At 41.4% G+C, this 25025-nt stretch overlaps 1 protein-coding gene across 2 annotated transcripts in view; it reads right to left on the reverse strand.

Moving 5' to 3' along the window:
- The window catches only part of PHEX (phosphate regulating endopeptidase X-linked), a 217992-nt gene that overhangs the window by 74266 nt on the left and 118701 nt on the right, over positions 1 to 25025 (reverse strand). For both annotated transcript variants that reach the window (XM_075913320.2, XM_006128759.5), the window contains exons 16-21: positions 17080 to 17134; positions 11773 to 11840; positions 10292 to 10422; positions 7978 to 8043; positions 6654 to 6758; positions 3983 to 4059 (exon numbers count right to left, since the gene is read on the reverse strand). In XM_075913320.2, the coding sequence (XP_075769435.2) occupies positions 3983 to 4059; positions 6654 to 6758; positions 7978 to 8043; positions 10292 to 10422; positions 11773 to 11840; positions 17080 to 17134 (502 nt within the window). The remainder of the gene's footprint in view (positions 1 to 3982; positions 4060 to 6653; positions 6759 to 7977; positions 8044 to 10291; positions 10423 to 11772; positions 11841 to 17079; positions 17135 to 25025) is intronic.

Raw genomic sequence — 25025 nt, forward strand, 5'->3', positions numbered from 1 at the left:
AATCAGCCTTTCAATGTAGCTAGGATTGCCAGATGGTTTAACCAAAAATACTGAACACCCACCCCGCCCCACCCAAAAAAAAAAAAAAAGCACCGGGAAAAAAATTCTTTTGAGAAAAAAAAAAAGAGGAGACCAAAGTTGTTAACCAGAAAGAAAGCATGTCCCATTTTGTTTTTCTTTCCAGCCACAAGAAAAGCCCCTGAAGAACCAGGTAAGTGGTGATTGGCAGGGGGGCCTGGCGGGGGGTCCAGGGCGATAGGCGGGGGAGGGGGAGGAGGCGGAGGCAGGCCAGGCCCAGTTGCTGAGCGTTGCCAGGTGTCCGGTATTTTCGCCTCTTGGCAGGAAAAAAAATCAGAAAATACCGGACATTTTAGGTGTCTGGTATTTTCTGAATATTTTTTACCAGACAGGAGGCAAAAATACTGGACACCTGGCAACCCTAAATGTAGCTCAGCACGGTGGGAAAGAAATTCCCATCACACAGATTGGCCTTTCTGCTGGTAGGGATACTTGCAGTGCAAAAAAATTATTAATAGTTTTCTGGGGAGAACTACGATATACTACTAGGCTGCATGTAATAAAGTATCTGTAAACATTCAGATTTCAGATGCATATTTGTAGGGGAGCCTGGATGGCCCTCCCTTGACCAGAACCACAATGTCTGCAGTGGAAGGCCTTGTTCTGACCTTGTCCAAAGTATGGATCTCTAACAAAGTCGCCCTAGGCCTGATTCAAGTCTGGCGCATGCACGCACGCAGACCAGGCCAAAAAGGGTAGGGGGATTCAAGAGTGCTTGCCCAATCATGTGTAACTTGTAAAGAACAGCGAGACCATGCCAAGAAGAACAGAAACAACCAGAAATTAGTACATCCCATTTTTGATAAGAGAAAAATTCCAGAGACAGTGGAAAAACTATTAATCAAGTTCTTTTGCAATATTTTGGCATAGCAAAATGTATCCTAGATATTGGCATAATAGGTATCTTATGCAAAATGTAGTTGATTGGTAGATATTACTAAAATGACCAAGTCTTGCTTTGCTATAAATTGGGTTTAGTAAGAACAGTCAGTGGGGTTATGTCTAGACTACGTTCTAATTCCTGCGGAATTTACATATCTTCTTCCAATCTTACTATCAAAAGAGGATCTTTTGAAAGTGAAAGTAGTCTGGACATGGGGTTTTTGGAGTCCCCCCCCCCCTTTTCAAAAAAATGCTCTTCCTTAAAAAATGAAATCTACGTGTTTTTTCGAGAAAGGGTTTTTTTCAAAAAATACCACATCCAGACTACTTTCATTTTTGAAAGATCCTCTTTCAAAAGTGAGATTAGAAGAAGCTATGCAAATTCCCACGGAATTCTGTGGGAATTTGCATATCCTCTTCCAAAAAAAAAGTAGTTTTGATGTGCCCTGGGAGGGAATAAGCAGGATTGACCCACAGGTCCTGCTTTCAATGTAACTAGAAGGAATGGACCCCTTCACTCTGGCGACCCCAGTGCATGGCATTCTTACATGTGGGAATCTACGTAACCACAACCTCCTGCCTGGTACTATAGATAGCTTACGGGTGAAGTGTAAGTGAACTTAGTTATTGTATTATAATAATCTTCTATAACTTGCTTTTGCATTGCTTTGCACTGTATTAATTGCTTAGCTTTTAAAACTTAAATATTTTAAATTGTATAGTCATTGTTTGTAAGGCCTGTAAAAATTAGACAACTATGTTAATTGCTTAAAACTTGTAATAAATAAGTAAGTGGTTAACTCTCTGGAGTGTCTTGATTCTCTTGGATCTAAAAAACGAACCACACGACAATATTCAGAATCTGCATTTAAAAACTTTGAAGACAGTGGAAATTCTGTTTGCAGTATCAGCCACTTATTTGAGACACAGCTATTACAAATGAATAGCCACTGCTAATTATTGAAAATACAGTTACAGTTAACAAATAGAACTGATGTCAAACAATACATGGCAACATTACCAAATTCACAGCCAGGCAAAATGTGTCATGGAATGTGTCATGGACTGTGAAATCCAGTGTCCCCTGTGAAATCTGGTCTTTTGTAGGCTTTTACTCTATATTATATAGATTTCATGGGGGAGACCAGTATTTCTCAGATTGGGGGTCCTAATCCAAAAAGGAGTTTCAGGGGGAACACAAGAGTATTTTAGGAGGGTCACATATTGCCACCCTTATGTCTGCACTGCTTTCAGACCTAGGCAACTGGAGAGTGGTGGGTGTAGTGTTGACCAGGTGCCCAGCTCTGAAGCAGCAGTGCAGAAGAAGGGTGGTAATATCATATCCATACCACCCTTACTTTTGTACTACTACTTTCAGAGCTGTGGGGTCAGAGAATGGTAGCTGCTGACTAATAGCCTAGCTCTGATGGTAGTAACACAAAAGTTAGTGTAGCAATACCACAAATCCCATACTATAACTTTGTACCCCCAAAAAAATTCCTCTTTGAGTTGGGGCTTCCATCATCAACATCCCCAATATAAAAATTGTTTCAATACACCTGATTTGCATCCTTTAGAGATATTGGGGAGAGTGGCATGCCGGCTCACAGGTCTCTCCAGATTTTGACCTCCTCTTTAGCATGGGGGATTCCGTGGGGTGCACCTCCATATGGAGCTGTGCCATACAGTTTGAAAACTGTTGCCTCCTGCCAAGAGCTGGTAGATCAGAAGCTGGTAGGAGCCACCTGGCCTGCATGGGCCCCCTGGTGGTGGTAGTCTGCGCACTTCTTGGCTGCCTAACAGCCCTCTCTGCCCTGCTGCCTGAACCAGCTCCCTCTCATGGCTGGGCTTGCAGTCACATAGTCTGAGTTCTGAGCTTGGCTATGCAAGCCTCATGCTTACCCCGAACCCTGGGGGGCAAGTGCTGCTGGCAGGGTGGACTTGCTCTTGCCAGTTCCAGAAATCAGGCCTGTGAGAATGGAGTTACCCCAAGGGTTACCATATTTCAAGTGCCCAAATAGGGGACACTTCCAGGCGCAGGTGGAGGGGATATTTGGGGAATGCTGAAAGGAGTACCTGTGGCAAAAGAGGTACCCCCGGGGAGATGGACTGATAGTGCTGGGGTGGGATGGGCTGGCTTAACAGGGGAGCTCCAGCTGCTGCTAAGAGGCTGCTACCTATGGGGTACCAGTTTCCCCCCAGCATTGGGAAGCCTGCGCTAGCACTCCAGCCCTGCCCCACCCCCGCTGTTCCACTGTGGGAGTGGAGCACACAAAATCTACTAGCCTGTCTGTTCTGTTCCCTCCCCCGCCGCCACCATCCCCCAGGCTCTGGTGTATGAGGGGGATGTGGGGGATTGTCTTTCTGCTTCTCAGTTGGGGGCTACATCGGTGAGGGTTTGATTTTTCTTTTTTGCTTCTCACTTGTGTATAGCTCCCAGCTAATTTCTCTGTGGGTCAGTGGTCCCAGATCCAAAAAATTTTCCCCACCTCTACTCTACCCCATCCCCACCCCACAATTCCTGTATCACTCTTCCCCCCTCTTCTTTTGCCCAGCCTATCTTCCTTCCCCACTCTCCTCCTGCCCTAGCCTCTTCTTTCCCCACTGCCTCTTCCCCTAACTTCACCCCCTTTCTCTAATATGCCCCCTGTGGACACTCATCACTATACAGACAAACCATACAGAGCACCCAGCAAACATAGAAGGGCAAGACGACCAACATTAGGATCAAGGAGGTGATGTCTAGCTACTGAGGCATGAGCACCCTGGAGGACAAGCAGCTCCATACCACCTCCTTCAGTACCAGACTCCACCTCTATTGTGGGGAGGGAGAAAAGAAGTGGGGAGCAATAGCCCCACTGCCCCACACTATACTCATGAACTCTAGCCAACACTGGTGGGTCTCATCTTTTGCTGCTCCATTACTGTGCCCTTTCCAGCTCTACACCCTGGACGGTTGCCCCCTCTTGCTACAGGCTAATTATGGCTGTCTTATCTTAAACAGCTATAGTATTAACTCTACCTGAAATGAGGAGGGCTGTGAACTCCAGTATAGATTTGCTCTCTTGCAGATTCTGGTCGGAAAGAATTGCATCTCACCTAATGAAGGGAGGGAAAGACATACATGCGCATTATTTGGGGGACACATTTCCAAAAAGTAGCTGATCCTGATATATGTATTACTATGATATACATGAGATGGCCAGAAACTACACCACGTCCATTTTCTTTCACCTTCATTGACTTCTCGGTCATCTATGTATCTAATTTAAAACCAATCTGATTTTTACACACTCTCCATGGATTCAAGTCTCTAACCACTGTTACTCCCTGTCTGCTCACACAGGTCAGCTAATCCTAGCTTCCTTGCTTGTCCTTTCCCTTGAGATTCACTGAGGATCACCTCTTGTCTTGTGCTACACCATCTGGAACCCCCCGCCCCTCACTCTGTTTAACCACTGTTAATCTTCTTGATTTAAAATCTCTAAAGTGTATCTATTAAGGATGTGACATAATGATGGTTTTTTGTTGATGACTCAGGTATGATTGGGTTATGGAGAATATAGGCAAATACTGAATTATCCCTTTGTCTGCCACATCAGCTATACCTTACTAGAGCTTGTGAGTTGGTTGAGCACCTAATTCTTTTTATGAAATAAGCTGAATTCAGTGATAGTGCCCATACTGGTGCTTCTTTTCTGAAAGTGTGCTGAATATACTGAGTGCACCAGCAGGCAATCCTAATGCACAGCAAACAAAGTGAACAAACTCACTAAGATTTCTCTCTCCTGCATTGCTTGGTTTCACTAAACAACATACTCAAGATAGCAGACTTAAGACCCATTGCTTTCACTCCAGTAGTCTGGGATTTCAGAAGAAAGACTGACAAACCTCTGAAACCCTACAAATGGGGATATATATGGACCTGTGGTGCTCTGGCACCAGGAATATTTCTGGCCCGGAGCTGGGCTCCATTTAAACTTGCCATTTGGGCCTGCATCCCCTGCCCACTCCCCCTTTGCTTGCCCTGGCCCCACCTGCCACCCCTGGGTAATCTAAATTTCTGGGGAGGAGAAGGAACCATTACCACTGGCAGCACAGAGGGGTTAGAGTGGCTTCTGGTCAGTCGCTCACCCCAGCAGCCAGCATGTGCGTCGCTATGGCCAGGAGTAGAGGGCAGCAGGGTTGCCACACTGTGCACTGCTCTAGAAGTGCACGGAGACCCCTCCCTTCCTTCCCCAACCACAGGGATGCACATGCCAGGAGCAAGCAGTAGAAAGTAGCTGTAACTCTGCTGCACTGCGGGAGGCGGTGGACACCTTCCCCTGGGGCATTTTAACTCACCCTGGATTGGCAGGTGGGGCTGTAGAACACTTGTGGAGAGTGTACAGGATGGCAGGGAGGCTGGGAGAATGTTTGGGGGTGGGGAGAGGAGCGTGGGAATGGGGAGCACCAAGACACCCTCCACACTCCAGGAGCCATTGACGGGGGGTGGGGGGGGGATTGTAGCACCTCTCATTCATTCTCCACATGCTCTTTTGTGCATCCCATTATCTCTAGTGCCTGCACCCACTCACCCATCCCTGTCTACCCCCAAATTCCCTCCCCCCTCCAATTCCCAAACTTCCTCTTAGAACCTGTACCTAGGACTCCCCCCCCATCCCATACCAGAGCCAGCACCAAGACTCCCTCCCAGAGCCTGCATCCCTCACACTCTCTTCTGCACCCACATTCCTTCCCAGAGCCTTCACCCCAGACCCTCACCTGCACCCAAGACCCCCAAAGCTCCATCTCACATCCCTCCTGCATCCAAACTCCCTCCCTGAGCCTGCCCCTCTTCTTGCCTCCCAATCCCCTGCTCCTTTCTAGAGCCTGCACCCTTTCCCCACACAAGCTCCCTCTCAGGCTACGTCTACACTGGCCCCTTTTCCGAAAGGGGCATGCTAATTTCACAGGTCATAATAGGGAAATCCGCAGGGGATTTAAATATCCCCCGCGGCATTTAAATAAAAATGTCCGCCGCTTTTTTCCGGCTTTTAGAAAAGCCGGAAAAGAGCGTCTACACTGGCCCCGATCCTCCGGAAAAAAGCCCTTCAAAGTAAGAATAAGAGATCCTCCGGAAAAGGGCTTTTTTCCGGAGGATCGGGGCCAGTGTAGACGCTCTTTTCCGGCTTTTCTAAAAGCCGGAAAAAAGCGGCGGACATTTTTATTTAAATGCCGCGGGGGATATTTAAATCCCCCGCGGATTTTCCTATTATGACCTGTGAAATTAGCATGCCCATCTATAGAGGTGGGAATCTGAAGGGGAAGTAATTGATAAGTTGTCAGGCACAGGAGGAAGTCTTGAAAGCTATTGAGAGGAAGAAGCTTAAAAGTGTGTGTGGGGGGAGAGAGAGACAAATAGACAGACATTGTTGTCATGACAAACATGCTCAGGAGCTGGAATCTTTTCAGTGGGAAATGTAGGGTTGCCCCCCTAAAATTTGGGAATGAGAGGAAAGATGAATAAGGTCCTTGAATGGACACAGAAAGAGAAGAAACAATAGTAGGTTTTTAAAAAAGAGCCTTTATTCATCCCATTAAAATCTCTCTCTTTGAAGAAAAAGTCTGGTGTGTGAGGTGGGGAGAAGGTGGTTTTAAACCAAGCAGACTGTAGAGCAACTTAATGGACATATGCGTTTTCTATTACTCACATGAGCATAACTAAGAAAGAAGAGCTGATTGTGGGTGAATGGAATGCCTGGTAACAAAGCCTCCTCTACTCCTTGTCTTTTTTCTTCTATCCATTTCCGATAGGCCTGATTAGAGAGGTAGAATGAGTACGGTTCAGTAGATACAGAGATCAACAGCGGCTTTTATAATACAATGTTTTACATTCTTTTCCTGAAAGCACAAAGAAATAAAACAGTTGCCTACTGTGATGCGGGCAGGCCAGGTAACAGCTCATGCCAAGATTCCCATGTTTCAAATGGACATTTACAGATACATAGCTGGAATTTCTCTGGCTTACTTGTGGCTTAATGCTTGTGAATTGCTGTATGCATTAATCTCACATGTGATGTCTGTACTTCACGTTGTAATGTAATTTTTGAGTGGTTCTATTGTGAGTCTCTGTGGCTATAGGAATTTGGGTTTCCTATACAGGAAAGGGGCATTAGTTTGAAGACCTGCTCTTCTGCATAAATTATAATGTCCCTCCAGAAAAAGGAGGTCCATCAATATCAGATTCCACTTTACAACTGGAAACTCCCCACATCTTGATTGAGGAGTTGCCATCAAAAGGATAAAAGATTCTTATTGTTATTATGCTCTCTTCCCCAAGAAGATGAGTCATGCAAGTGGACTCCTCCCGTCATCTGAGTTTTGCAGCTCAGATCAGGTGGCAGGAGATTAATTAAAAAACACCACTGAAAGGAACTAGGTATTTCTATGTAGCTTGAACTTGGGGATAGGTAGTGGAAGGTACTTTCTAGACATAATCAAAAAATCCTCAGTTGCTTAACCTGGGTCAGCCCAAAAGGTCAATAGAGCTTGCTGATTATAGCAATCTATAATCTTTAGAAATCTAAGACTAACAATTCATGTGTCTTGCTTTAACCTTGTAAATAGTTCCCTGTTTTCTTTTCCCTATTTAAATAATTTTCAGTTAGTGTATTGTAGGATTGGCTATGAGCTTTGTTTTTGGTGTGAAACCAAATGTGTAACTGGCCTGGGGTAAATGCCTGGATCTTTGGGGTTAGGATTAACCCAAACATTGCTGTGATTCTTGGTGTAAGAGGCTATCTGTTACAGAGATATGCTTACCCAGCTGGTGAGACAGACCGAAGGGGGATGGTCTGTAACCCCATGCTAAGGCTGTTAAAAGACCTGAGGAGTTTATACTTGGTGCAGCTGGTTGGTGAGATCCAAGCTTAGAACTCATAAACAATTAGGGGATTATTCCCTGGTTTTTAAATAGCCCGCTCCCCGAGGCTGCTATTCATGCACTTACATCACCAAAGAGAGCGTTACACCTACCCTGAAAGCCTCTCGCAAACCACCATTGTCTGCAATGTTTTCTGCCAAAGTCCTCTTCCCTTTTACCTGGCAGAAAGGAAGAACATCATTCATTTTATCTGTTTCTAAACTTCATTTCAAGCCCAACCTACATATATACAGACAAGGAAAATCAAACAGGGGTGATAGGCCAGATCTTCAGCTAGTGTAAATGAATAGCTCTGATGAAGAAAATTGCTTTCCGATGTGGAAAATCAAACCTATATTCATACCATCTCTGTAGTCTCCTGCTGGCAGCTACTCTGACTCTAGGGTAGATCCCTAGACACAGACACAGAAACAATGCATCTGAGAATCTGATCTGTGAAATTTGATTTGAGTATCAATAATTTTTCCATCCATGTCTGTGCTTCTCGTGTTACATCTGGGAATTTGAAAAGTTTTCTACTTATTTGACAAGCTACATTTATTTCTCCACATAACTTTCTTTATCTACTACTGGAGTGACAGTAACTACCAAAGTATAACATAAAACAGTAGAATTAAATATAGATATCAAGGAGAGAAATGCTTTTTACAAATCTAGAAAGAAGGCTCAAACTTTTTTGTTCTAATATTGCTTCCCGAAACCGTAAAAAAAATCATGGTACAAAAATCAGCACTATCTAAATGCTGATAAACCCAATATCCTGATATTACAGTATTTAATATCACTTGAAAAAAGCCTCTAGCTTTCTGTGGAGTAGAGCACTATCTAGTATCACCAAACCACTAAGGCTACGTCTACACTGGCATGAATTTCTGAAAATGCTTTTAATGGAAAAGTTTTCCGTTAAAAGCATTTTTGGAAAAGCGCGTCTAGATTGGCAGGATGCTTTTCCGCAAAAACACTTTTTGCGGAAAAGCGTCCATGGCCAATCTAGACGCGGTTTTCCACAAAAAAGCCCCGATCGCCTTTTTCACGATCGGGGCTTTTTTGCGGAAAACAGTACTATGCTGTCTACACTGGCCCTTTTGCGCAAAAGTCTTTTGGAAAAAGACTTTTGCCTGAACAGGAGCAGCATAGTTTTTCCGGAAGAGCACTGATGATTTTACATGAGATCGTCAGTGTTTTTCCGGAAATTCAAGCCGCCGGTGTAGACAGCTGGCAAGTTTTTCCTCAAAAGCAGATGATTTTGCAGAAAAACTTGCCAGTCTAGACACAGCCCAAGGGTTTTCAAGTTATCAGACTGCTATGGTGATTCATGAGCTTTCTTCCTCCAATTTTTATACTAAAATAAGCATCTTAAGAACCACAGGATCAAGTTTAGAATCAAATTAAATAAAATATGATTCTGAAGCAACAGTTTGAAATTTAGAAAAGGACAAAATATCAGCAGCATGATGATCTAGTCGATGGCTTTTGGAGTAAATGGGAGTCTTTCCACTTATTTCAGTAGACTCTGGATCAGATCTCAAACTGTTGTGGCATATCATTATCATTTCAGACAATGAACAAACAATACATTCAACAACTAACTGTGAGGAGGTGCTGGAGCAGGTGGGGTAATTTTCTTTTAAAGTGCAAATACAGGGAGTAGAAACTGAGTTTTAAGGGTACAGATTTAACCCTAAAAAAGAGGTTAAAAAATGCCAGACCCATAGAAGTCAATGAGAGTTCTGCAAATGAGATCAGTGGTTCCAGAATTACATACCCAGAAATCCTATTTATTCTCCACACAAGAAACTTACAGGTTACACATGCATACATTCAGAGGAGCCCATACTTCTAATCACTACACACATTTCATCTATTTGTATGTCCTTTTTCAATCCTACAGTTGCTGTGGCTCTTTATATACACACAGATATGAACTGCAGAGGATTGTTTTTGATCAGTAACACATCCCCATGTACATGGAGAAAATAGTAAGGGTTGAATGTGAAATAAGCTATAGCTTCTGTCTCTGCATTATAATTTTAATTTATTTTCTGTTTTACTGGGTGGGATTGCTAAATGGATCTAAAGCACTCTATTAGTTTCTTCTTTTTAAGAAAAATTGTAGCTGACACTACATAGCCTCAATCACTTTTCTCTGCTGACATGGTCATCAGAGGGCATTTAACACATACATCCCCTTAGATTACTCCTGTTGCTTGGCTTCAGTCACTCACACGGCCTTCATTGTTGATTTCTCTATGCGAAGCAGTACATGAACAAAACAACAGCTACATTCATCTCAAAGCATTTGTTATGATTAGCCTATTTACTTGTAGTATTTCAACATGTTAGTAATCATGAAAAAATAAGTAAACAAAAACTATCACACACTTAAGCCACTGGTATGTTACATACATTTAAGCCAGCTCTCTTCCAGTAATAGCTATTGTATTGGTTAATCATGCATTTTGACTTCTCTTTGAAATTTTCTTCAGAGTCAGTGGACCACCAGGGGTCTAAATTTCCATTTTTGTCATATTTACGACCTAAAAAACAAAAGACATTTTTGAGAAAAATATAGTTTGCAATATTTGTATCATAAAATGGACATAAATGCAAGAAGGGAGAAGACTGAAACAAATGTATTATTTCACATCCGTTTGTTCACTGTTGCTCATTTGGTTCAATTCACTTAGATTTCCTGATTCTTGTTATTCAGCAGATTGTAGTACTTCAAGAACCCAGCTCTTGTGTTCATGCCACCCAGTGAATGTCAGGAAGATTAGGCATGGCATTCATTTAATAAGAAAAAGGAAGAGTCAGTCCAAGAGGGCATGGACTTGAAGTTTTTGTAGCTGTCATAACAGTGTGACTACATACTTTGTTTTGCATGGAATTATTCTGACACACACCCAGGTTACGTTCTCTACTTAGACTTCTTCCTCTAAAGACAGGACTATGCAGCACTTTAAAGACTAACAAGATGGTTTATTAGATGATGAGCTTTCGTGAGCAAGACCCACTTCCTCAGATCAATATGTGGAAGAAAATTGGCACGACCATATATACCAAACTGATGCAATCAAAAAAAAGTGAACACCTATAAAATTGACGAATCAGATTTTAGAACACAGCAGGGGTGAGGGAGGAAGGCTAGTGTCTGTGAGGTAATGACATTAGGGGTGATAATTGGGGAAGCTAAAGATAGCTTCCCCAATTATCATCCCTAATGTAATGGGTGAGAAATTATCACCCCTAATGTCATTACCTCACAGAGACTAACCTTCCTCCCTCACCCCTCCTCTGTTATTAAATGGCTGTGTCTAGACTGCATCCCTTTTCCGTAAAAGGGATGCAAATTAGACACATCGCAATTGCAAATGAAGCGGGGATTTAAATCCCCCCCCCCCGCTTCATTTGCATAAACATGCTGCCACTTTTTTCCGGCTCGGAGCTTTGCCGGAAAAAAGCGCCAATCTAGATGCAGATCTTTCGGAAAATAAAGCCTTTTCCAAAAGATCCCTTATTTTGCTTTTTCAATTTTATATTACATCAATATACATTTTAAAAGCAAAAATTAGAAGAGATTCTGATACTACCAAAATATTTTTTTTCCATTGGCCCAAAACATCTTTTTCTCAGAATTTCATTTTATGGCAGTTTCGATTACTTTTACTTTTGTTCTGTTTCAGATCAGGGTGGAGAAATAAAAAAAATCCCTCTTGCTCCTATTTTAGAACAAATCCATGCAAAACTAAAGCATTCTTTTTTACAGTCTTATGGTCCTCTTCACATATATTATCATTGTTGCAAAAATGTATGTATAAAGCAACATTAACACATTTTTTTCAACAATCCCAAATAGAAGAATGATATAAATGTGGACAATTACTCACCATTATTATCAAAACCATGGGTAAACTCATGCCCAACAATTACTCCAATGGCACCATAACTTAAAGACCTATAAACACAAAAGAGCAGTTTCCCCTCACAGTAATATGAATGCGTACTAACCTCAAAGCAGATGAGAAAGAACATGTTTTCATTTCAGCAAAAAAATTATCTAAATGCTACATCCTCAAAGTTCCTCTCAAGGCTTCTGATTATGAAAGGCTGAACACAAAATACCTTGCTTATTAAAGAAGGATAAAAATAAAAACTTAAATGCACTTCTGAGATGGCTAGACTTTCAATACAATCTAATTTCATCATCAGGACTCAAAAAAAGTTATTTTCTAACTGGGAGCTGGAGAGCATTTAGAGTGAAAATATTCTGTTAATGTGGTTCAAGAAAAGCACAAATTGAAGATTAAAAGTGATTTCTAAGATTCCATTCTAATCACTCTTCTATAAGTATGGGACAGGCAAGTTTGCGACTACATGGCACTTAATGTGTGATGCATTAAATAGATTTCCATTGTTTTCAAAAGAGGTGTTATCCTCTTTCCCTTCACCTGTGCAGATAGAAGAGATTATCTACAATCAGATCTACTTCACTAAAGAGCCAGAAAGGAGACAATCATTTCATTTTCCTGGCAAACAACAATTGACATCTTTCTTGTTTGTCCTGTATATATATTTTATTTTCATTTTTCTGATGCTCTTCTACGGGGGGAAGACATGCATAAAATTTTCATTGAAAAGAGGTATTAATGAAACACATACTGTATTTGTTAAGTTATTCAAATGGAACATTAAATATATCACATGTTCAGAAATGCCATACATCAGAGTAGTGTATTTTAGTGTAATAATAGCACATTGCACAGTAACAGAAAAAGGCAAAGGGTTTGAAGTAATATTGTATTACTGGACATAATGATCCATCACATACTAATTGCTCACTTCAGTCATTGCTAAGAACATGCTCATGATTCAAATCCTCACCCCCCAAGGACAATTCTTGCCTTTGCTGTTTTTCCACAAAAGATAATTTGCATATAATAAAATATTTCCTACCGTGTTTTCTATCATTGCAAGCCTTCATTAAAGAGCTTTGACTAAAATTATACATTTCAACGATAGAAATCGCAACCCATTGCATGACAAATTTGTAATTTTGTAAAATGACAATTCTTTGTACTGAATGTGCAATATGAGGCTTGTTTTCCATATCTAAAATCATAAGTCCTTCTGCAGCCAGAGAAGTGTAAACAAAACAAACAGTAAAATAAATTCAGTTGCAATGTTATTAGCAGCACAGGGAACTCTTCCACAGAAAAGTTTCCAGTTTTTACTAATACAGGTTGAACCATTCTAGTCCACAACTCTCTGGTCCAGACACATCTGTCCTCCAAAATGGTTTTAGTTAGCCAGATGTCCACTCTACATGGGCGCGGCCAAGTTTCCTGCAGTGCTGTAAAGTTTGTTTGCAGCCACCAGTCCTGGATCTCAGTGTTCTGTGCTGTTATTTAGCTTTAATTTAATTCTAAATGACTTCTAAGAGCCCAGTAAGCAGTGGAAGTGTTGGTAAAGCTGCTAGACAATAATCCAGAAAATTCTCTGGTTCAGAACTGTTCAGATCCTGAGGGTTCTGGACTACAGAGGTTCAACCTATACTTATAAGCTGTGTTTCTTGTAAGATGAGCACTTGGGTGGCCACGCAGGAGAGATTCAAATGCAGCTAGGGTTGCCAGATACTTTCACAAAAAATCTTGAACATGGCAGGGGAAAAAACTGGTTGTGCAAAAAAAAAGGGGGGGGAGGGGGAGGGGACCAAACTTGTTGAGTCAAAAAAAAAAAAAAAGTTGATTCACATGCTTCCCCCCGTCCCCGCTGGCTTTCCGAGAAAAACAGAAGACACATTTACCGGACTGTCCAGGCGAAAACCAGACATCTGGCAGCCCTAAATGCAGCCTAGCTGACTAGCAGAGCACCCACAGAATGTGTTTCTAATTGCAGTACACATCTGTCCATGCCTTGATGCACATAACAAAAATGTTTCTGCACATAGATGGAAAAAATTAGTGAGAACATGGTTTATAAGTGAAGGATCAAGATATTTTTTCTAGATTACCAGAAGATTTTGTGAAGACTAGAACTTTAACAGGGTTCAAAATTGCTAGATAAATTCATGGAAGTTAGTTCCATAAATGGCTATTAGCCAGGATAGGTAGGAATGGTGTCCCTAGCCTCTGTTTCTCTGCAAATGGATGACAGGAGAGGGATCACATGATGATTACCTGTTCTGTCCACATCATTTGGAGCATCTGGTATTGACCACTGTTGGCAGACAGGATACTGGGCTGGATGGACCTTTGGTCTGACCCAATATGGCCATTTTTATGTTCTTACATTGGGAACCTTCTCTTTACCTAGCATGGGAGCTCTTAAGGTGTTGAATTCAAATGTAAATCAAACTCAACACAATACAAGGTAGGTAAATAACTAGCCATGTCACTCACAAAAAAATGTTTTCCATCTAATTTTGCTGGATAACATTAGGAATACTGTTATCCACAAATCATTGCAATCAACCCAATGATTTTCTAATATGATTATTGCCCTTTAAAATTACCAGCAACATTTATTCGTGAAAATGCAACTCCCAGAAAAATGTCTGTAATTACAAAACCTAATTCAAGAAGTTTTCTGTTCGCAATGCCACTGACTTTACAAACTTCAAACTAGAAATGATGGAGTTTCATAATGTTGCTTGATATACATATATGTAGCCTAATAATTTAGCTTCCAATTATGCATATAGGATAGAGTTGATTTTAATTGAGGTAGTATTGGAGCTGGCCCCTAATAGTGTACAGTGAATAAATATTTGCAAGATATATACCAGCACTTGCAGGAAAATGTATTACAGGTTGCACCTCCCTAAACTGGGACTCTCTTGTCCGGCCACATCCGTGGTCGGGCAGGAGAGCCCTGGGGCAGGAGGGCCAGCAGCTGAGAGCCATGCAAAAAATGAAGCTGGAGGTAGCAGGGCCAGGGCCTCAGCAGATAGGTGGCAGTAGAGAGGCCAGGATAGCAAGGCAGGGGCAGCCTGTGCATGCCTGCCCAGCAGCAGGGTTGTGCCGCGTCAGCCCAAGCAGGGCTGCATACCGGCCTAGCAGTAGGGACTGAGCCAGAGCAGCCGGGCTGGCAATAAGGCTGGGCCACAGCAGCCCAGCAAGGGAAGCCGGGCAGGTGGCCAGGCTGATTAGGGATGCGTGCCAGCCGGCAGCAGGGTCAGAGCTGAAAGTGGGGCTGGAGTAGCAGTTAGGGCAGTAGGGCCGGGGCTGAAGGAGCTAACGGTGGCGAGGGGCAGCAGGCTGAGGGGCAGGAGGCAAAGGGCCTTCGTTTGTCCCACAAATTCCCTCAACCAGAACCTCTCAGGTTCTGAGGGTGCCCAATGAGTGAGGTCCAATCTGTACTTAATTATTTTCCTGAATCCAGCAATAGCTTGTATGTCTATTGTATGGGACGACAAGAGATCCCAAATATTTCCAGGACAGTGCCAATCCATTTGATGTAGAATAGATTAATTTGTTTACTAAATGTCACTCTGAGGAGTATGCAAGTGAAAATTACTTTTATATGTTAAGAGTAACATTTAAAGAAGAGAAATATATGAAACAATTGTTGGAAAAAGCTACAATTTCAGCACTTTGACAGGAGATCTGGGTACCAGGAAATCTGCTCAGGGAGCAAAGCTGGAATTGACCACTCTGAGATGAGCATAGTAGAAAAGAAGTTAATTAAATAAGCCCTCCCTTTATTCCTAATTACTGCAACAGAAGAAAATTACTTGGCTAATAAGAATTAATCTTGAACACAAATTTATTTGTTCCTGCGTTTGATGCATACCTTTATATTTACTGCCAAATTTCCTATTTAGAGGGATATGCCATTTTTAAATCTAACAATAGCAATTTATTAAATACACCTATCAGTAGTAATTGGACTTATTTGATAGCAAGAGAGCTAACTGACAGTGCAATCAGGGTCTTTTTATTCTTTTGTCCCTCCCCAAGTATGAAAATATTGAATTGCATGAAAGTAGGGACTTTTCACTGAGCATGATTAAAGGTGACCTACAATCATTTCTCTCTAGAGCAACACATAGTAACCAAAGCCCCAGTAGAATTGTTCATGTGCTTAAAGTCAAGCACGTGCTAAAGTGATTTGCTGGATTAAAGCTCATGATCCTCAGAGATATTTATTTTGTTGATGAGGCCCTTAGAGGAACAGCAAGTACTTTGGCCCAAATCCACAAAACTACTTAGGTGCCTAAATGTCTGATTCCAGGAGAGGAGTTCCCAGCTGTATGTCAGAAGAGGAGCTGATCCTAGCGTCCAGAGCTAGGCACCTAACTCTGTGACTCTTAACTCCCTTCTCACCAGTATTTCTCATTGGCTAGTTTAGGGAGCTTCCCACCTAACTCTAGCCCACCTAACATCCTGACTTTTGTGGATCCCATTTTTAGGCACCTATCTCTCCCCATTAGTTGCTTAGGGAACATAGAGGCCTAACTCTGGCTCTGAAGTACAGCCTGTTCCTGTGGTTTTCTAGGCACCTAAAAGTTAGGCATTACAATACTGAGCCTCATAACCCATACATTCCTTTTGTGGATCCAGGTGTTTAGGACCCAATTCAAAACCCACTACAGTCAATGGACATGCTACTATTCAGCAAGCTTTGGAGCTGGTCCAATATTGGTGTAAAAATTTGGTAAGAAAATAATGAAATTTTAAAGTAAAAATGCATTAAATGCCCCTCTCAGCCAGGGCAGGACAACATTCAGTGTAGATAAGAACTTTTTTATTATTATTATTATTTACAGTTCTCTTTTAATAGACTTCATGAATACATTGTGTTCTTCTGCTCACTATAAGATCTAAACACCCTGCACAGACATTATTTACAAATTCCTCAAAGCAATATGTCCTCAGTTTAAAACAACACAGACACACCCACTTCCCCAAAATTAAAAGAGCTATCACACAAGGCAGCAGTTTTTCAGATCAACCTTTTTTTTCCCCCAACAGAAAAAGCAGCATGCAACAAAAGTCCTTTTACCCCAAAGACTCTCCTGTTGCCAGTTTCTTTATGCCATGATTATATATTTCTACTGTATAACATTGTTTTTGGGCTGCTGTATCAATACTCTTTTTCACTTCATGCTCCCTTTCATTTCACACAAGAACTTACATTTGCAACTCTTATTACTCTTCAGTGCCTACTTACTATAGTTTTCTTTTCTTACTCACCTAGGATATTCTGTCCCCCAAAAGAAAGGCTTTTGGAGTTCTCCTGCTGGGAATCCTGTAATAGTCAAAATACAAATGTTAGAAGCAAATATAATCAAGGTGAATGATGAAACCATGGGTGGGTTTCTATGAGGGTTCTGCAGGACAGTTCTTCTCTTGCACAACTTCTAAACAGCATGGTGAAAATTAGCCTGAGAATCTTCCAGACAGACCATAATGCCTCCATGTTCACAGTGCAGTGGCAACAGAATGCTGCACTATGGCCTGGACTTGGGTTGTTGTATGTTAGCCTTCTAGACAAGCAGAACTTTCCTCGAGCTTTCTCTCTGGGTTGGGGGTTACATAGATTTGGTGGCTGCACAGCTCTTCCAGTGCACAGGGATGGAGACGCTGTTCGGACCAAGGTTTCCTCTAAGCTGCAGGGCAGCACAGTCCTGCAGCTGCTTAAACACCCCAGCCAATCAGGCAGCTCGCTGTGTGGCGCCCTGAGCACCTGACTGGGCAGGGTTGGTTAAACAGCTGTGGGGTTGTGCTGCTGCACAGATTAGAAGGAACCTTAGTTCAGACCTCAGAGCTGATGACAGTTCACAATGAAAGAGAAACTGAGAAAATGCCATAAAAAATAATTCTGAATATGCTCCCTGGGGCTCCAGTTCTTTAAGGTACTTCAGCACATTCCTATTTTAAACCATGCAAAGAGACTGATTAAAATCAGTGAGTTGTTTAAAATAAGGATATGTTTAAGCCACTTGCTGAAGCAGGATCTGTGGTATGAACAGACTAGCATAGGAATATCCTGCCATACTCAGTAAGTACATCAATTGGAAGTTATTGGTAAAATAACCTGTAGTTGAAAGATCATCAGTGCATACACTCCAGTGAGTGAGCTTCAGGGGGTAGCTGAGTTAATCTGTTCCAGAAAAAAACAGCAAGCAAATGGTCTGGTAGCACTTTATAGACTAACAAAACATGTAGATGGTACCATGAGCTGTGCCCACGAAAGCTCATGACACCATCTATATGTTTTGTTAGTCTATAAAGTGCTACCAGACCATTTGCTTGCTGTTTTTTTCCAGTGAGTGATTTACCCAAGATCACAGACAGTGACAGGAAGAGTACCTAGAACTCATGAATCCCTGGCCCATTTCTAACCTCTAAGCTACATTTCATTACACGTACATAAGTCAATTCCTACTGCTGAAGTTCAGTCTTAGCTGGAGTTAAATAAAGCAAAGGGTTAACAGCCACTGCACCACTAAACAAGAATGTGATGCTGTGCCCAAATATTTCAAAATGGGATGAAAATCAAGCTGCTTATGTGCTTATAGAGTTATGTGTGGAGCTCCCTTTTGAAATGACTCGACCTATACCTTCATTTCTCTTTTTAGAGACCCTTAAGCACACAATGTGGCTGAAACAGTGTTGTTTCTCACACTGGTTTCTTGCAATTTCCAACTTTTCCACCATATACTGATTTCCAAAGAATGTCACTACAGGTTGACTCTCTCTAGTCCAGCACTCTGGTCCGGCAACATCTGTTGTCTGGCATGATTTTAAGTTTCTCACATTCCCTTAAAGTTTGTGTACAGCAACCACTTCTGGCTCTTATTGTTTTGTTCTGTTATTTAGCTCTAATTTGCCCTTAAATGTATTCTGAAGAGCCCAGTAAGCAGCAGAAGTGTTGGCAATCCTGTTAGACAATATTGACCTCCTCTGGTTTGGCAAATTCTCTGGTTTGGCACTGGTCAGGTCCTGAGAGTGCCAGACTAGAGATGTTAAATCTGCATTTCAAAACATAGAAGTCTCCTGAACATTAAAGTCAACACAAAAAAGATGCTAATTTTATAAGATTTTAGGTCTTTTATTATTTATAAATGGATCATGGAATTTTGCACAGAAATTTAAACATCAGGAAAGATTTCATCGTTATCCTTCCAGACTCTTTTAAAAGAATTGAGTGTAATTCATGTCAAGTGATGCAGCAAGTTGTATGCCCTCCTGGCCTGCCCATCTGCTGCTTGCTTGTTCTTGCTCCTGTAGCCACCTGTTTGCAATTGATTTATGAAAAGCAACTTTTTGTAAAATTTATTTTCTGGGTTTTTATCATTCCCCAGAAGCTTTTTTGTTGTTCAGAGCATGTTTGGACTCATTATTTTTGTGCTGTAAAAATATAAATTACACTTGTTACAAAGGCTTTCCTGATCTTGCATCAAAGTACAACTCAAAAAATAAGCATTCATATTTCACCGTGTGTATTGTTAAACATCTCATATTAATTTCAACTATCCTGACGAGAACTTTCCCCTCAGCGTACAGCCTAGCACACAGATCACTAGACTGGAAGTCAGAAGATGTAGTCTGGAAAGATTCCTGCCTCTGCCACCAGCCTACTGGTGACATCAACAAGTCACTTCACTTCCTGTACTTCACTTTCTCCATCTATAAAATGGGGATAATGATACTGACCTCTTTTACAAGGCATTTTGAGATATAAAGATAAAAAATTGTACGTGATAGGTATCATCAAATTAGGCCCTGCTTACAAAGCTTCATAAATGAGTTTAGTTGGTGACAAATCACACATTCTGTTAGGATCTGATCCAAATCTTTTTAAGTCAACAGAAAACTCTCCAGACTGGATTGTGGAACTTGACAGTCCAGTCTTCTCTATCTGGTAGCATGCAACACAGATTGTTCATGCAAAGCTCCTCGTCTTTCATTTACTGTCTTGTAGAGGTGCATCCATGAGCACACAATTGAGCCATCAGTGTCAAAAGGCCAAATTCTTTAAGCATTACTGTGGCATAAGTAGCTTTACTCATCTGAGTAGTCTCATTGATTTAATAAATCTATTCATGTGATATATGCAGGTGTCAAACTGTGACCTCAATTTTGTTTTGTGACTTCCATTTTTTGTACCCTGTGTTCCACTTTATGAGCCAACTGCAATTCTGTGTTCAGTGTTGAAAAGCCAGTCTAACCCTGATTAAGCCAGCCCAGACGCTACCCCAACAGCTTGGGGTGTGGCACCCCTCAGAGAAGACTATCAGTGGAAAAGCCTTCAAGAGCCGTCAACTTCGACTGACTCACACTGAGTGGCCCAACACAGGGGACAGTGCTCTTCTTCATGGGGATTTCCATGACTTTGGATTTGCATTTCCCAATTCAGTCAAAAGGTGAAACAGAATCAGAGACTAGATATTAGGAGTGGGCTTCTTTCAGAATAAGGGAGATAGCCACAATCACGAGACAGAAAACCAGGCTGGAGAGTCTGTGAGAGAGGATAGGAGGGATAGTGCCTCATATAAACTGCTGACTAGTCTCTGACTCACAAGAAGCATAAGATCAATCATAGGGACTTTGTCTACACTGCAGGGTTTTTGTGCAAGAAGTTTTTTGCAGAAGAAATCTTCCGCAAAAACTTCTTGCGCAAAAGCGTGCCCAGACCTCAAAAGCGCATCGCAAAAGCGATCTGTACTTTTGAGCAAGAGAGCATCCACACTGCATGGATGTTCTTGTGCAAGAATGGCCATCAGAGAACCTGTGCTTTTTCTGATAGCCTCTTTTTGAGCAAGAAACCTCTGTGGAGCATCCACACCTGCATTTTTGCACAAGAACTGTAGTGCAAAAAGGAGTTATTCCTCGTGGCAAAAGCCCTCTGTTCTGTCGATTTACAGTATTTTTTTTTTTTTGCGCAAAAACGCTCATGAGGTATGGACACTCTTCCAGTTTTTGCGCCAAAACCTTGTAGTATAGATATAACCAGGAAGGGTACATCTCAGAACAGTAGTTGTTTTGTGAACAATTGCAACTCTCTACTACTTTCTTAACTGTAAAAGTGACTATTTAAAAAATTCCTTTGATAAATTCCTTTGTTTCTTGCCTGCCTGCTATGTTGTTCTTCAGAAGGTTAACTGAGTTCAGAGCACCCACTCAGTGAGGTGGAATTCTGAAAGAACACATATAAGCAACAGGAGGACTTGGGAGAATTGAGGCGCTGATTAGGAGCTTTAAGGTAGTTTGGCTGAGAAGCCCCATGTCTCAAAGATGGAGTACAGAAACAGGGGGCTGGGAATACGCCTTAGAGCTAGGGCTAGGACAATGTGGTTTTGTCTGCCCCATTTGGCTAAGGAGCACATGGCATCCAGAGGTTGGGCCCTCTCACAACTGTTGGGTGTCTGTTCCGACAGAGGTTTGGGCCAGCTTTTGACACTCAGGATACGTCTACACTACATGGTTCCGTCGACGGAGCCATGTAGATTTGTTTATTGGGCACAGGGAAATGAAGCGGCGATTTAAATAATCGCCGCTTCATTTAAATTTACATGGCTGCCGCGCTGAGCCAACAAACAGCCGATCAGCTGTTTGTCAGCTTAGCACGCTAGTCTGGACGCTCCCCCTGCCAACATCAAAGCCCTTTGTCGGCAGCCCCGGTAAACCTCATCCCACGAGGAATAACGGGGCTGCTGACAAAGGGCTTTGATGTCGGCAGGGGAGCGTCCAGACTAGCGTGCTGAGCCGACAAACAGCTGATCAGCTGTTTGTCGGCTCAGCGCGGCCGTCATGTAAATTTAAATGAAGTGGCGATTATTTAAATCGCCTCTTCATTTCCCTTTGCCTACAACCCTAATCTACATGGCTCCGTTGATGGATCCATGTAGTCTAGACACAGCCTCATATGTGTCAACGTTTACAGTATTGAGCCTGAATTTTTCAGTTTTTCCTCTTGTATCATTGTTTTCACTTAGCAATAAAAAATACCACTTATTTGGACAAAGTATTTTCCTTTTCCTGGTTGTGTAAAACAAGGCACTTTTGGGTTGTTGTTTTCTTTTAAAATGTTTATGGATAAAGGTGCCTTACAGGTCCATCTTTAAAATATTTACAATTGTTGCTGACACTACCCTTCCATTATGTATTTGTTGAACCTTCCACCAGTTTAGAATATGATCCCAAAATGTAACATTTTTAGTTTTGTAATTTAATGTACCTGTGCTGCTTTTGAAATGTTTGGCTCTGAATTTATTCTGAGTTTAAAATTCTAACTGGAATCTTTGAACTGCACAGGGCTACCTTTAACTTCGCTGAAGAAAACTTGCCTTACACATTTTCACACATCAACTCAACCTGTCTCTGAAACAAGGCAATATGGAGTTTGTTGATGTATATCTCAAATTTTTAAATATAGTATTTTCCATCTTTACAGTGACCTTCCCTCAGAGTGCTTTACTGCTTGTATGAATTAAGTTATCAGCATTAATTAACATATTAGTAAGATAGGTAGATATTGTTCACATTTCAAAGAGACAAACTGAGGCACAGTGAGATTAAAGTCACTTGCCCCAATAAACACAAATAGTGTAATTAGATTTTCTCATTTCAACTAGAGGGCTCTGAAAAGAAAGCTTAGCACCACCTGGCTACATGCAAGAATTTTCTTTCAATACTACCATATTGGTTTACTCAATTGAATTTTGATTTAGAAAAATCCAAAATCCCAGTAGTATAGTTGAAAGGAAACACAAATAAACAGTGTTTATCTGCTTCCCATTTGGGAACTGTGGAGTTTAGTTTACCCACCTCTTTTTTGGTTCAGCTCCAAATCTGGTTTTAAATGCTATTTAAGATCTATCTTCTAATATTTTTGGTTGGTAGCACTGGCTATTCTAAACTGTGTTAGCAAAACCTTTTTCCAAATCACATTAGTGCGTCCACACTTACCACTACGTACCTGCATTAGCAAGTTTAAAACAAATTCTAACTGAATAGTGATCCCAGCACATAGGTGCTAGCAATAGATGATAAGTAACAAAGTGATCCTTAAGACATACAGTATGTTTAAAATCGTGTTTACTGCATCCCAGACATGTGGTTAGTTTATATGTATAAAGTGCATGACATGATTTGTAAATTTTCATAGGATAGATTCAAATTATGAGGGACGGAACTGGCAATAGATGAACAGAAGATGGAGTATTGGCCAAACGTTAAAGAGTTTCAAACTCACACAAGGATTTGAACAAGAAGAATAGTCATTTCTATTTTCACCCCCTGCAGCCTGTGAATATGCAGAACAAATAGCATAAACTGGGGAAGATATACTGAGGTGTCTGAGATCAAATTCAGCTCAGACCTAAGGGTAAGTGGATAAGTGCATTTGTTTTTATGATGGCTCAGATGGTAAAGTGATGTGGGCCACATAAGGACCTAGGGAAAAGGGAAAGAATATTTTTATAAAATGCACCGACATATGTTCTCTTAGGGAAAGGAAATATCTAGGATTCCTCAGCAACAAGAAACATACCCTGAAAAAATCCCTTTGTTTTATGTATTTGTAGGTAAGAATATCAGGGAAGAGGAGAAAAAGGCTAATTGCCTTGCCTGCAAATGTAATTTAAAATGAAAGAGACTGCTGGTCATTAGGACAATGCGGACAACTTTAATCTCTTAATTAAGAAATTTGTTCAGAAATGTTAATTCAAAAGCTGCTCTGCTCAGTAGGCTTCAGGAAGCCAATTGGCTATTTTGGAACTACTCCATGAGAAAAAGCAAAGAGCTCCTGAGCAAACTCCACCCACTTCTCTGAGACCATGGATACTGCAGATTGTGTTCCTTAGCTATCCGCAAAGAGCATTCCTCTGCTGCACTACATCAAGCACACGGATCTTGCAAGATGCTTAACAGGAGATACAAGGTCTCATTTGTCATTTTCTGTATGGAGCTAATTCCAACATAATTTTAAAAGAGTTCTTCCTCTAAAATGCAATGAGGCAGCTCTTTGTAGACCAGTAATATCGGACTGACACCATGCATTTGGGGAACTGACATTTCACAATAATGAATAAAAAGGACACTTGTATCTGTGTATGTCCATGCCTATACAGTGGGCTCAATAACAGATACATCTATATATGTTCTCATCTAGTAAGCATATCATTCAATTAGGACTAAATTTAGCTTCCTTCTGTGCAAATCCACTGTCTATAATCATAATTGGTTGCTCAAAAGTATAATAGAAAATGCTGCATATTTATACGTCTTCAGGAAATTAAGCTTGCCAATTTAAGCTTCCTATTCTCTTCTTTGTTGTAGCATTCCATTTTTCGTCTTTTAAAAGGCCAGAGTTATACTACATTTCAAGTGCTATCAAGAAGCTAAACTCTTTCCTCACCAGATGTACAGCAGTAGACGCTTGTCATAAGTCATTCGGGTATTGCTTTTATTTTCAACATTGATTTACTAAGGTACCTAATTCAATAAAGACCTGCCTTAAAGCCTATTGAAGTCAATGGGAGTCTTTTCAGTAAGTTCAACAGATTTTGGATCAGGCCCTAAAAACCCATTATGGAAAAACTAAACCAGTCAATGCAGTGTACCAATGGTTGCAATTAAAACTAAAGCATTTGCCTATATGACATACAGGGAGTACTCAAATATCATGATAAATAGATTTGTTTATGAAGGCAATGGTTTACCTATTTCCTTTTGTAAAAACTACCCAAGATTAGTAGGCTACATTGCTCAGTAAATACTCAAAAATATAAGGTCAAATGGTAAGAAACAAACATCAACTTTTTTTAAAAAAATGGGCAACATTTGTTAATCCTATTGCACCTCAATTAAGTTAACAAGTGAATTATTTAACGAAGGAGGAACCAAATAGAAAAAACTGATTAACAAATCTTTGACTTAACTTTAATAGTACAGGCAGTCCCCGACTTACGCGGATCCGACTTATGTCGGATCCGCACTTACGAACGGGGCTTTCTCGCCCCGGAGGTCGAGGTAGCGGATTGCTACCTGCGAGCTCCGGGGCGAGAAAGCCCCGTTCGTAAGCTGCTCCGGTGCCCCTGGTCTGCTGGAGACCGTCTCCAGCAGACCAGGGGCACCGGGCGGGTTCCCGCGCTTCTGAGGCTTTGCCAGAGCAAAGCCTCAGAAGCGCGGGA

The sequence above is a fragment of the Pelodiscus sinensis genome, chromosome 1 (assembly GCF_052426305.1).
Source record: "Pelodiscus sinensis isolate ZL-2025 chromosome 1, ASM5242630v1, whole genome shotgun sequence".
NCBI lineage: Eukaryota > Metazoa > Chordata > Testudines > Trionychidae > Pelodiscus > Pelodiscus sinensis.